Here is a 14,667-nt window from a genome sequence, read left to right as displayed (position 1 = left end):
AAAATATAATATTATATTTCAAAAAAAAAGCCCTGTGTGGAGCTGTGTAAGAATTTTAGAGAGACTGAACATTATTTTTGTGCAAAGTTTGAAACTAGACATAATTCAGTGGCAGAGATTTCACTTGTTAAACTGAAGATTATACGGCTGCAGTGTTGACGGCCAGCTCGAGCATTTCAGCAGTCAGCTTGCGGCCTTCACTGCAGGAGAAGAAGACCGGCCGCCTGGAATTGGCTGATGGAGGTTATCAAAAAAAATTCTCTCAAGGTCAGGTTTGCTTTACCGTTTTTTCATCTGACCTTTTCCAGAGAAAATAAAGAATAAACATACCATAGCATGGTTTAGAACAGACGCCTAAGGCGAGTCAGAGTCGCATAATAAATTGACTTTTTACTATCTATAGATATCTCAAATCGATTCTGTAAATTATTCGTAAATTAAATCTGTTTTAATATGCTGTTTCTGATAACGTCTTTGCATCATTTTGCTCTTCTCTATGACTGTACATTTCCTGTGAATAGTTTTGTCTTTATCCAACATCTTATCTAATAAAGCATTTTTTTTCTAATGGCATTATGTAATTTTCTCCATAAACTTTAATTCTAAACGTGTGCCTGATATAAATCATGTGAATCGTGTGCACAGGAAACCTTGACAGAGTCATTACCATATGCGATTTCAGAGCAACAGTCAGAGCTTACACAGTTTTTCCACCCAGAGGCGTCATGGAGACCACCGTGCGCCGAACACACACACACACCACATGAATCAGAGGCCTGCTTCAGGTGTACGCTGAGGCTGGGTGATGAGTGCAGGTCTGGTTATTAGGAAACACTGGCTTCGGTGTGGAGACTCGTAGATGTTTCCATTGTGTAATGTTCTTTTATTAGAGTGACACAGAGTGTGAAGAATCCCCCTGATCTTTTCTGAGTTAGTCACAACTGCATGGTCAATTTAACATGTGAATCACCAGCAACAGGTTCAGGATCATGCTGCATGTCTTCCAGAGTTCCAAAGGAGTGAGTTGGACCACAGGGATCGGGTCGGGCCTGAATAAATAAACAATTTCAGGAACCAAATTTTACAGCTTCAAGCTGTCAAGAAGTCACTGAAATCTCTGCTGTGAGCGAGAATTTGATGGATTCTATTCTTGTAAATCTCAAGTCTGGACTCGAGTGGAAGAGGAGTCTGAAAATATAGAAAAAAAATTAATTTTCTTCAAGTGTATCAGTCAGAGAGTGCTTCCTTGGAATCCATGCAGATGCAGTCGACGCGTCTTTCAGTGTTCTTGTCAGTTGCTAGCTGTAATATTTTTACTCGCAAATTCTCAAGTCGGCTATCAGGTTAGCCACCGAGTGCTGATTCAACTTCTGCATGTCAAAATTCACCGTCAGCACAACTCCTCGTGTACATAAACAAAGGGTTTTCCCCCGAATCAACAGGCATTAAAAGGGCAACATTATACGCAGCGAGGACGGAGGGCACCGCTAATGCCAGTGTTTGTTGTTCATATGTCAAGCAGCTGCTCTGAAGAGCATGTCATCTGTTACTGGAGACAATGCTGGATTATTCTGAGGGTAATTGACCGCATGTATACACCGCGGCCTCAACTGAAATAATCCCTGGTAGAGCTCAGAAATGTAAACTGATCTGATCCCTGAAATAACGCCTCATTATACCCAGAGAACCGCACTGAAACAAAAGATTCTTGTGCCTGTGGAATTATGCTAATCACGCAGTTCACTGAGGATTGAGTTACTCCTGGATTATTAGTTGCAAACCTGTTGGAGCATCCAGTATTTTAAGTGATAATGAGGAAGATTCTGGCTGGTTTCATTTACATCTCCTGTGGCAGTGGCTTCATTACGATTCAATATTGCTCCTTTGTTCTCCTCAAAACAAGTCGCCCCTTTTGCGTTGGAACCTTTCCTCGGATAACCTTTCGTCTGCAGCAGATGAACTCAATCTTGAGCCCTAAATCTCTTCCCTTTGCAAGCGCGGTTGAAAATGCAGTCTGGGAGCTGCAAAGTTTTGAAGTGAGCTCTCATTTAAAACTCCATCCAAGGTAGCAAGAGCTAAACATTCCAGGTTACACTGGCTCTCCCTTTTAGGTGAGCTCAAGTAGCTGTTTGCCTTTGATCTCACCTTCTAGTTCTTCTTTTTGCACCGAATAAGAAGAAAATCCGGGCTTGCTACAGCAAGTCAGCCTCCCCACCTGTTCATATTTAGAGCGCCCTCCCTAGTTTAGCTGCTGACCTGCAGCTAATCCTTCGATTAACAAGTACATGACCACATTCATGCATGAAGGCATCTTCAAAGGAAATTCCACAGCGCTAACAAGCAACACATTCTCCGTTTGTTGTAAAGGATGAAGACGCATGTTTTTGTCTTGAGAGTGGATCTTTAAAATTTAAGGCGACATCAAAGCCTGAGAAAACAACCGCATCTTCTCCCAGGCGAAACATGGTTTTGTAGTTTGTTTAAAGGCAACGTTGAGAGTTGAGTCCAGGGACCAAGTTAATGAGGTTTCATTTCCCCATGTCTTTCTGCTGATGATGAGCGGACAAGGTGTCCTTGTTTGGTTTTTATGACGGCCCCTACCTCAAAAAGTTCCCCCTGGGAACTTCCCCAGCCCCCTGTCCCACTCCAGCTCCTTACACATTCTGACTCACTGAGCTTCAAGGAAAACCAAGTGGGAAGCTGAGGCTCCTCCGGAGTCACACTCGAGACTCGCTTTGTCAATTGTCCTTCGCCCGCATCTGTTGCGGTGATGACTGGTGAAGACGGATGAGCTCATCCCGGAGCCCAGCGAGGCCCGAGGCCACTTCAGTCTGGGGTCAAATTTGTTTACTCTTCTTCACTTCCCGCCCTAAATAAATGCTAATAAATGAAATCCTTACAGGATCCCATGTCATCTTGCAGGACAAATGAGCTTACAAGAGTGAGGGGTGCAACCCAAAACACATGTTCCCACAGCCTTTTCTTCTCACTGGCAACAAGTCGAGTAATTAGGGAGGAAAACCACATCCTACTATTGAACTCTGAGACAGTTTTTAACTCGATTTCTGTTTTCAATATAGGCTTTCATCGCCTGGCACAATAAGGAAAGGATGGATATGTGTACCGGCCCAATGCACTGCAGTATCTCAAAATGCATCAGATAAGCACAAACAAAGCAGTTCGCTTTGAAGAGTAATTATACAGTCATACAATACTTCCTTCTCCTGCGTGGCCTTTCACACATCGCTGCTGCCATGAATGATTCTGCCTGAGCTGGGGTTTCCTCCCTGCTCTTCAGAGCGGCTTAGGTATCAAAACAGGAAAAAGAAAGGCGATTCTCCACACTAAAGGTCGGCGCGATAACGCACGATTGACTCCTCGACCAAATGCACCGCGTGTTTTGCGTTATGGGGGTCAGCGGTGATGGAAGCTGCGCAGTCCTGCGCTCAGCTTGGGTCTCTTAAAGCACATGCTGGGTGTCAAACGCAAGGCCCGCCGATCAAATCCAGTCCAGTGATTCATTTTATGCCGCCCAAAAACTGGATCAAGATTTACAGATCAATATTGTAACAACAATTTAATCTGTGAACTTGAATTAAAGCACTAGATGAGGTGACAATGTGTTTGTAATGTGTTTATATTTTATATATATATATATATATATATATATATATATATATATATATATATATATATATATATATAAAGGCTCAGACCGAAATTTGTTGCCATAATACAGTGATATGTTTTTGTGCAATGACAATAAAGAAAGTCTAAGTCAGAGGGGTGTTACCTGAACGTAACTCTAGTTCTATGAGTATATCTTTCTAACAGACTTTGCCCTTTCGAGGCATTGCCTCTGCCCTGAAAGATCCCTCATATACTCTCCGCCCAACTGGCAGGGCAGGACTGGCCCCCTATATAAGCCCTCTGCTACTGCGAACCCACCCTTTTTGAAGCTCAGCCATGGAGAGAAGGCCCAGCTGGGCAGGCCAACATTTAGGGCAGGGGTCACCAACATGGATAGTCAGGTAGTCCACAGAGACCAAGGGAGTATCCCACAGTGTAGCAGTAATAACTACTAAATAGTAATAACTGAAATTTTCATGTAATAACCGCCTTATTACGTTTGATTTTGTGATTCCTTTTTTGTTACACCATTGGTAATTATTGTGAAAACTCAGCAACAAGACCAGTATTTGAGAGGAATACCATTTATCATCCACTGTTTATCAAGATTTCAGAAGTGTGTACTGAACTGATGGCAGCCCTCGGGTCACACAGTGGCCTTGGAGTAGCTCACAGTTGCTCAAAGGTTGGTGGCCCCCTGATTTACATGCACTCATTGATTTGGGGTTACATCCACGTAACTTCAGAGGCCTCAAAAAAAAAAAAAAAAAAAAAAAAAGAAAAATATACTTTTTTTTAAAGGACTTGTCTATAGTTCTATTCCCTTGCGCGACATCCTTGATCTAAACTTTCAAAAATTGGTTATTCAAAGAGAGTCGACTGATTTCTTTACACAAAACAAGACTTGCTGCACTTGGAACTGAACCTTTCATGCATCCCAGAAAAGCACTGAGTAACTAAGCACAAATGTGCGAGGTCTTGGATCCCCTTCTGACCAATCCATCGCTGGGGCACTTTTTCCATTTAAAACATCTTGAACCATCAGATGCCAGGGGGGCGGGGCTTTGTCAAGTCACGTGAAGCTGCTGGTGGTTCAGCGAAGGGTCAGTTTTTGGCGGTAACAAGGAGGCCAATGCAAAGATTGTCAAATCTCAGAAAACTCCTCTTCCATGATGATGCTCAAGAACTGGAGCAAAAAATAAAGAGAATTATTGCACAATCTAGTGAAAGAAGAAATCCCAGTGGGATTAGTACAAGCTGCTGTGTCCGCCGCAGCCAAAGCTCGGACCAGAGGCTTTATCCGCCTGCATCACTCCGAGGCCGCACTTTTCCCCCCAGCCGGTGCTTTTAATTATCGCAATCCTGTTATTACCTATAATAGCCTTCTGTCCAAATGTGATTTCCAGGATGCAATAAACACTGGTGGGCTCAGGTTAGGGAACTTTTCGCTCAAATCTCCAACATTTTAAAAAGGTTTTCTGGACGTCTGAGTCACTGATTTATCAACTCCTGTCTTGGAAACTCCAACTCCCAGCGGCAGATCGATGTGCTCATACAGGGACGTTGCAACAGGAACATTTTACAAGCAAACAAACTGAGATGATGGTGATTCCTCCTATGGATATCACATGTCTCACCACTGAACTTAGTTTCAAACTGTAAACGTCGCCTCTCGCACCTTTCAAAGCTCCTAAATTCCAGTTCCTGTCGAGGGATTATCACAGCGCAGCACGTCGTATCATCGGCTAATATGTCAACCATATTTTAAAATCTCGGCGTAGAAAGCAAAACAACGACATATTAATCAAAACCGTCCACAGATCCACAGGGGCTTGAATTAATCAACATTTCGATTCTTTCTAAATCAGAGTTTGTACTTTGGAGAAAGTCTCGTATGAATTATGAGCTATGCCTTTTTCCACAAAGACCTGTCATAAAAGTCACGCTCTACCACAAATAGCACTCTTGGCCTTGGAAAAATGGAAATTCAAAGATATGTGAGTGTTGCTTTATTCGCACAGGGGTTGGAAGGGAATCTAACTCCTGCATATGACGGAGGCTCTGTCATAGCAGCTAGGGTTGGATCATGGGGTTGCATAGGTCCAGTTGCACCCTGGGGCTTGTTGTTCCCAAAGTTTCTAGTACTTTTGGAACAACAGTAAACCCCTCGTATTCCCCCCAAAAGTGGTTGAGGAAACCCTTGGCCTCTCTTGTCGATTCAGAAGTGACTTGGCGACACTAGTTGGCGCTGTTTTTACCCAAATAGTCGACAAAAACAACATCCTGCTGCCTCTTATGAAGGTCAATCTGCTGGGGGCGGGTCTAGTGAAATGTCCGGCTCCTGGCTCCGTAAGTCAGTGAACAGCAGCAACCGTGTCTGCTAGCTTCTCTGTCAGTGGTCAAAAATGCTTTCTTAGTGTTTCTTACTGCTAAATTCACTTGCAATGTGTTGCCCAAACCGTACTGAAACGCCGCTCCATTGACCTGATACCTGACTGTGGACACGTGGAAGAAAGTGGAAACTAGTGTAGTAGTCGAGAACACCTAACCTGAGACAAGGGACCAGAGCAAACAGAGACCGAGACTAAGACTTGGAGCGGGTTAAGATCAAGACCAAACTGAATACACAAGTCAGTCTTGTCCCTTTGTTGGTCTTGGCCATGATTCTCTTCACCGGTTGGTCTCTACTATAACACTACTAAACGCCCGTGTCTCCGTGGATCACATTAGGTGGACCAGGTGAACTGGTTTTTCACACCACAAGGACCACCCACTAACACTCAAAAACACACACTCTGATACACTTAACTCGACTGCTCTCTTCTCATGAAGGTTGACACACTGCCACTCATGAGCCTCACTTCCCTGCTGTCTTCACTGGAGATGGGGATCAGATCTCACCCTTAGGTGTTGGTTATGACAGGAATTAAGCAAACGGCACTCCCTTGTGGAGACGAGGATGAATATGTTCACAGCTCAAATAGACCCACTATGAACCACGTGAAAAAAGAAAATACAGGAAGTTTTATTTTTAAAGCTCCCTCTTATTGTTTTTTTTATCAACAGTTGAGACGTCAATTCATAGTTCAAATTAATCTTCCATAAAAACTGATAAGACTGAAAATTATACAGCATCAAAATAATGCTGCTTACACAATTTAGATATATTGGATCCCAGCGTCTCATTTCTCATCGGATTCGTTCCTTGTTTCCGCAGCAGGTGAGCGGAATTCTGAAGCCAAACACTCGGCGGTAGCGTCAGAAAGCCAAGGTTGATATGACACAGAGACGTGAGATTGGATCTCTGGACTCGAGCACCGTCTGAATCATTTGCGCAAACAGCCCCGGAACCTGATACGGACTTTGTAGTCCCACATCCCCTTTTTCATTAAAATGCCTGAGATGAGATGGAATGGAAAACAACGATGAACACTTAAGTTAAGTGCAGCATGTTTTTGTTTTTTGACTCTGAAATTGAAGCATGATCAAGCGGGGAATTAAAATGAGACCATGATTTGTACGACAAATGTTCCCAGGACCAACAAAAGATCATTTTCAAGTCTTTATTAAACATCTTTAAAGCATTTGCTTCCTTCCGCCGTCATGTTTTTCAGTCTGTCATCAAAGAGGATGATTGTGGCTGAGAGCGAAGGCTGCGCAGCTTTAAGGCAGAAGGCTGTTCTTTTATTTGATTCCACTGTTGCTCATAGTTTGGGCTTTGCACACTCCCTTGCCGGCGACTTCAAAAGCAGAGCCCTTGTAGGTTGCGACACACTGGTCGTCGGTGCGCAGGTCTGGCTGAATTTGCTCCCACACTTTCTTTTTGGGGTTCAGCTCTTTGTCAGGTTCACCTGCGGGAAACAAATTCATCAGCCTCCTTTTCTTGTTGAAACTTTTTTTTTTTTATCTTGAGTTAGTAGCTTTTTTCCATTTTATTTTTAATCTACAAACTGCGTTGGTTAATCCTTTGCACAATTCCCAAAATATTTTTACACTTACTTAACAGACTTTCAATTCCCCATACAAGTTCACCACTTGCACATTTGATGTTTGGCACATTTCATCGCACATGTAAATGACATATAGCAACAAGTAGTGTGAAAAATAGTTGTAAACAAACAGCAGCCCGACACTTAATGGGCCGTCTCTTTCATCTGTTGCAGAATCTATTGAGCGAGACTCAATGTTCAGTCCGTAAAATGTCAAAGAGCTTTACGAGAGTCTCAAACATGTTGGCGCTCAACGTCCCAGCTGTCAAAGCTGCGAACACATCCACCACCATGCTTCTCCTGAGGGCACAACAATTCGCTGCAGCCTGTTAAACTGGAATTCACATTTGAAGTGTGTTTTTGATCACGCAAAAGACGGGCAGGCTACTGAAGGCCACATGTCAGAGTGAGCTTCAACTGTTGCAGAGCACTTCGGGGACATCTGACCTGGAAATCCCTGGAACGTCACCCTGTCTCCAGGCACTGCTCCGCTGGGAGGATCCAGGATCTCCACTTTGTCCGGGGAGCTGGCGCACATCACCATAGCTTGGGACACGACTCCTCTCATTTTGGCTGGTTTCAGGTTACACATCAGGACGGCCATGCGGTTCTGCATCTACATGATTGACAGGACATATGAGCGAATAGAACGCTTCATATATGTAACTTAAAGAGCAATGTTGAGCTCAATATTTGTTCCAAAACAAACATTTGTTTGCTAGTGATGGTGAGGCTTCGGGAAACAGTGTCCCAACTTTCAGAGGCCACTAGATGGCGCTGTTTGCTTAGAGGTTTCATTGTCAAGTTCAAGTCCAGACAGTGTCATCTAGTAGCCTCTAAAAATCAGGGCACTGTTTCATGAAACCTCATCGACACATCACTATCGATAACCTTTGAGGCTCAAGGTCATTGTGAAAGACCTCAGAGAGGCTTTCTCTCACAAAACTCCAGATGATCTACACATGACAAACCACAAGAAAAACTTGCACAAACCTTTAAAAGCTGCCTCTGGTTCAAGACTTTGTGCCTTCAGCGTTGTTTTGATTTAAAGCTCGGCCAAATCATTCTTATAAAAGCAAACATTTGGTGCTTTGACTCACTTGTCAAACTGGATTTCTCAGTTTTATTCATTAGTTCACAGAAGAGATTCCATCCATCTGCATGAACCCCAGACAAGAAAAGTGAACCCACCTTCACTTATTTTCTCATCAATGCTTTTTAATAACGCCTCGCTCTTAAGTCAACAAGATTTAGAGCCGCACAGGAAGGTTAGTTACATTGTGGTTCACTGCAGCTCTCCAGAGAAAAATGCTCCGCATAAAACAAGTCGCTGAATCATTCATGGTTTAGTACAGACCGTGACTGGCCGATGCTAATAAATCCAGATTATGGGATTGGGGAGAAGAGAATGCACAGCCACACGCACACAGCAGCACCACGCTGCGAGCCACTCTCAGAAACACACACACTACCTTTCTATCACCAAAAATAGAAACTAACAAAGACGCTTTTTCAGTTTGAGTCGTCATAAAACTGGGTGAGATAAGCTTATCGCTGAGTAATTCATAAACCAGAATCACTTTCAAAATGACACAAAAAAATGAATAATAAATGCTATTTTAATACCTGAACCTCATTGTATGTATTCCGTGCAACTTCAAGATAAACATCAACACAAAATTGAGGAGTGAATCATATTGCTTTCACTGCAACGGGCTGAGACACACACAATATAGAGTTATAGAGTTCTTGACAGTGCAGTTGACTGTTGGCACAGACGGCCCGATTTCCAAGGTTAAAAGTTTTGGAGTCCTGTTGTTTTTATTCATTTATCGTCAAGAGTGGCTCAAAACAACAGGTCAAACTTGTCATTGCGCCACATTAACGAGTCTTGTTTCCATGTTATGGTTGTAACGCTAATGTATCTTACTCCACCTTTGTTTGTTGCTGGAACATAACGCCACCCATAGGCCGGACATGTGTACTACACCGTCTCACATAACGCACTGCCACTGTGGAAGCGCCACAGTTAATGGTATAAAAGGCTGAAGATTTGACTAAATATTGATCCCAAAAAATCAAAGAATTCTGGTTGGACATTTAGATTTTAAGACGCCTCTGACTTAATAATGGATTCTGGGTTTCCACCAGGATTTTATTGAAATGGGATATGGGATTTTTCTGTGAAAAACATGTCAAAAACCGCTTTGCCATGTGGTATCCGTTTTGTTTGAATACGTTTCAGCATGTGAGATTTCGTCTTTAATAGGAGATCATTTTTCTGATGCCGTGGCGGCTGTTATTTAAACGTGGTGGTGCGCCACCATCGCTTACATGTAGAGGAAACCCTGGAGTTGCTTGCAAGTGAAGCACCAACTGACCTGATGTCATACTTGGTCCTTTAAAAGGCCAGTGACTTGAATGTTGGCAAGGCCTACCTGCTCTACTGGTATGTGCTTGACCAGCCCGCTGACAACGGTTCTCGGGGCGGCCTCGCCCACGTCCACCTGCTCAACGTAGAGGCTGTCGGCGTCCGGGTGCTTCTCGGCGGTGATGATGCGTCCGACGCGCAGGTCCAGGCGAGACACGTCCACCTTCGCCTCTTCCTGACTTGGAGCAGCCGTCTTCTTCTCTCCTTTTTCTGCATGAATTCAAATGTATATTCATTACTCTGAGGTTTGTGGTGCTGAAACACAGCAGCTATTCAATGTTTGCCTCCTCACTGGTATCTGTCTGCATTTTTCTCTGTAGTTAAGCAAATGTGCCTGATATTAAGGGAAATGTTTGTCTAAAGGGGCCAGGAATATTTCATCTCACAAAGAGGAAATTACAGAAAACAAATCATGCTAGAAATACAACAAATACAGACTGTTCTCTAAAAACAAAATCTAATTTCCGCCGGTTAAATAAACCCTGGCAAGTTGATAAACCACATGCTTGAGGGCAGCCCCTGGTGGGCGAACTACACTACATTAAACAGGCAAGTGCTGCCCAAGGCCCTCCACTCAATATCACACTAGAAATAATAGGATTCCCAATTGTGACTTCAATCAAAATGCTTACAGGTTTTTAGGTCACTTTTCACTAGAACATTTTATTTAGAAACAACACCACATTTTCCCATTTTTTTAATTACGCTCTTTTTGTCCTTAATAACAACAACAATAATAATAATAATAAAAAATAATAATAATATTTTAATAAAACCACAACAATACTTTATAGCTTAAGTTGTTTTGTCAGCCATTTTATTATTGCTGTAGGGTGGTGTATGGCATGGGGAGGTCGCATATCAGAAATGCATTTTTAAAAATGACATTCCAGACTGTGTATCAGACATGAGTTGCTCTTCGTTCAAACACAGTACCGCGCTGCCTGAATCCCCCCCACAAGCATCTCAAATATAACTAAGGTTAGATTAAAGTCTGAGGTGGATTACATCAGCAGTTTATGAATTTATATCAAATTTTATCAATGCATTGCTGAATTCATGCTTCAATTTTTACATACATATTTTTTTAATTGGAACAGGAGATACATCTTCACTTTACATTGAGAAAATCTAGGGTTGTGACTTTAAAGAAATGTATTTCAATGATTTAATTAAAGACAAAAGCAATTCATTGATATACACAACATATTCGTCACGTTTCTTACATTTTTCTGTCACTATTTCAGATGTGACGTCCAAAGTAAAGCATCCACAGTGACAGAGGGAAATGAACTGAAGTATGTTACCTTTCTTCTCTGGCTTCTTCTTCTTGCTGTCATCTTTGAGTGAAGGGCTCTGGACCTCAGGTGCGCTGCAGGCAGCCGGTGTGGCAGCGGCAGGTTTGGGAGCCGCCGGCTTTGAAGTGCACTCAGCATTTACCTCCGGTACCGGCATCGCAACATCTAGCACTGTGGTGTCATGAAAGAAGAATCACAAGTTTGATCAGTGGCTCTTTTTAAACTCAGATTAAAAGCATATATACAAAGATGCAGTCGAACTTTAGGCAGTCAGAACTCTGTCTCCTGGTTTTAAGGACAAATACCCACTCAGTTTTATTTACTACTTGCATTGGAGCAAACAGTTTGGATAGCAAAATGACACACGAGCCGGGGAGAGGGCGACATCAAACATGGCCCATGAATTAGGAAACAAAGGCCAACTCTAGCCGAGAGAAAAATAACCCACCATTTACGGCGCCTGTCAAGAGCACTCCGTCTGCTCGCAGGGTCACCATAATGCGTTTAATTGCTTTAATTCTATGTTGGGACAGAAGATTGTTCCGGTTTACCTAGGAATTACAGACAATAGCTGCCTTTTGGTTCTATGTGCGCCCTTGATGATGCCAGAGCAGAGACGCCTGCTGGTTCCAGTGTCATCGTTACATCATGACAGGTTTGAAGTCCACCTCTGCCTGACACGGTCTGTGATGCACTGAACTCCCAGTCAGTCTTCACACGTGCGCGATGAGACAAAGTCAATCCTCAAACACTTTACTAGCCCACATCATGATTCACGCGAAACAAAACAACATGCACTTGATGCCCTACAGAGTTTTCTATGACTCCTTCATCCAGTTCTTGCTGATGGAAAACATTAAACGTGTAAGGTATTTGGGCACCACCGGAGAAAAGCTGGTGGAATGTGTTGCATCCACCACCCAGAGGATTCATTAGGTGCCAAACCCACCAGAGATCTGGTAATAATTGACTCAGGCAACGGATGTAATTCACGACAGAAGGAACAAAGACCAACTTGACACATATTACCATAAAAAGATGGGGACAACAAGTCTCGTTGCTCATTTACCTCCTCTGCTTTTCTCTTTGTCCAGGAGCTGTTTTTTCAGCTCTTCGATGTCACTCTTCAGTTTGGCATTTTCCACCATCAGTTTCTTTTCTTCTCTCACACTGGCCTGGACAACTGTCACAGAAAGGTTGAGAGAGTCATAAGCAAAAAACACTCTTCACTACACTTTAACTTCACAAAGGGTGAAGAACCCTCTGAAATCAAGAGTATTATTTCATCTCCAAGCACGGTGAGACTCTAGAGAACTGAAGTGAAACAATCAAAATACAGAGTCTGTATAAGAAGAAGACTAACAGGCGTTAAAAAAGAAAACGTACTTGCTTTCTCCTTGAGCAGTTGGACTTGCTGCTTGAGGTATTCAATGATCTGGTCAGCTTCTGCTGCTCGCTGCTCCAGCCTCAACAATGGATTGTGGCCCGACATCTTGATCAGGGAGCGGACAGCGAACCTGATGAATATAATAAAACAGAAAACAAAAAAGATTTGAAGTTGAGGGAAAACAGACTCCATTCAATGAAAGCAGAAATCGCTTTTATTTAGATGTTTAATTTGATTCTACTGGAGCAGGAATGTCCAGCAGGCATATTTCAGGAAACAACAATTTTAAAAAAGTGCCAAATGTGAATCAGAAACTTCAGTGCAAATAACAAATGGCAGCTTCAACAGAAAAACTGAATCAGCCATGCAAAGATAACATAGTGAAATTTGTAATGGGAATAAAAGCGATTTTTAATGAGGCTCATTCAAGAAGAAGACAAGGTCGCACACATTTTAAAGGGAGGTGCAAGAAAAACAACAGCTGGACCAAGATGACACTGTTGAGATGACCAAGTCATGAACATAACAAATCTGGAGTTGATAAAATGAAGGATCAAAGGTTTTGTCTCAGAGATATTTCACTTGTATAAGTGAGAAATAAAAAATAATCCAGGAAAATAAAATTCTACCTAGGAATGTACCAAAACAAATGGACTCAATTAAACGAGGACGTTGTGACTTTATTTGGTGGCCAAAATTTAAACTTCAGAACGCAAGACAGAGCTGTACCCCTCAATTCAGTTGTATGCCAGGAATGTGTTGACTGCTACGCCATCCTTAAAAAGTCTCCTAAAAATAGACATGACTGTGTCGCTTATAGGACAACTCTCAGCCAAGTCACTCATTTGCTGATGATCAGACTACTTGAAAGGATTGGTTGTCTGTCTCAAGTTTACGATCTGATTCCACATGTTCCAGTCATAAAAAACAAAAAACAAAAAAAACATTTGGTCCAACAGGTAAAACACAGGCATTTACTGTATTCCAGCACCATCTCAAGGTTTTGTGAGGACACACAAATCTGCTTGGAGGCCAGAGTGAAAATACAAGAGTGGAGTTGAAATGTAGACATTGGTTAACTGACATGTTATAATATAATATAGTATATATAGTATATAATATATATATGGATAGTAGTAGTAGTAGTAGTAGTAGTAGTAACAACAGCAGCAGCAGCAACAACACCACCACCACCACAAACAACAACAACAACAATAATCATAGTCATGTTAAGACTTGGAAATCACTCATTAATTCAAAAGTTATTTGTGTGTCCACAATAACTCTGGAAGTGAATACGTGCATTCAACATTAATTCCAGATTAATTTATCACTGGTAAAAACAATACTCTTGAAATGATCAGCGAAACCTCATAAAGACATCAAAACGCAACGACCGAGTGAAAATGAAAAGCCAGTCAGAAAAAGGCATTGAACTTAAAATTAAGTTTCAGTCGACGTATGCCATCATTTCATTATTTAAAACTGCCTGAAAGGATTGCGTTAATGGCTAGGTAATTGTAAATTCTGGCATTATTAGGAATGCATCGAAGTAGTTTTCGTTTCAAACTGACCAAATGTTGCGTCAGTTGGAAGCAACAGCGAGGGCAGAATTGTAACTCTAACTTCTTAAATTCACTTGTAACCAAACCAACCGGTCGAAATTCGAGGGCTAACTTTCTGTTTTGATTCAGAATGTAAAAGGAACCTTTTCAATACTCACATAGACACTGCAGACCCACCACGCTTCACCCTGACGCCGGGAACGGTCTCAGCCTAGCCTAGCGTAATTCAGGATACCGCAGGACCCAGAAAACAAACTACTAGAGCATAAGGATTACCCCTCTTCTCATTAGGTTCTCATTGGGTTCACCCGGCATATGATTTATAGATCAGTTCCAAGCGGGAATTTTAGGCGTCCATGAATATTGC

The 14,667-nt window shown here is 42.3% G+C and overlaps 1 protein-coding gene across 1 annotated transcript; it reads right to left on the bottom strand.

Moving 5' to 3' along the window:
• Window positions 1-7,179: 7,179 nt before the first annotated feature.
• On the bottom strand, window positions 7,180-14,601 carry aimp1a (aminoacyl tRNA synthetase complex interacting multifunctional protein 1a). Its single transcript, XM_053856611.1, has 7 exons — window positions 14,459-14,601; window positions 12,735-12,865; window positions 12,418-12,531; window positions 11,358-11,519; window positions 10,058-10,260; window positions 8,067-8,235; window positions 7,180-7,481 (listed from the first exon to the last, which is right to left on the bottom strand). Coding segments are annotated over exons 1-7 (948 nt in total). The 5' UTR covers window positions 14,461-14,601; the 3' UTR covers window positions 7,180-7,314.
• Between the last annotated feature and the right edge of the window lie 66 nt (window positions 14,602-14,667).

This window comes from Synchiropus splendidus, chromosome 2, assembly GCF_027744825.2.
Source record: "Synchiropus splendidus isolate RoL2022-P1 chromosome 2, RoL_Sspl_1.0, whole genome shotgun sequence".
Taxonomy (NCBI): Eukaryota; Metazoa; Chordata; class Actinopteri; order Syngnathiformes; family Callionymidae; genus Synchiropus; species Synchiropus splendidus.
The sequence above is the reverse complement of the archived record's forward strand: the minus strand, read 5'-3'. Positions and strand labels throughout refer to the sequence as shown.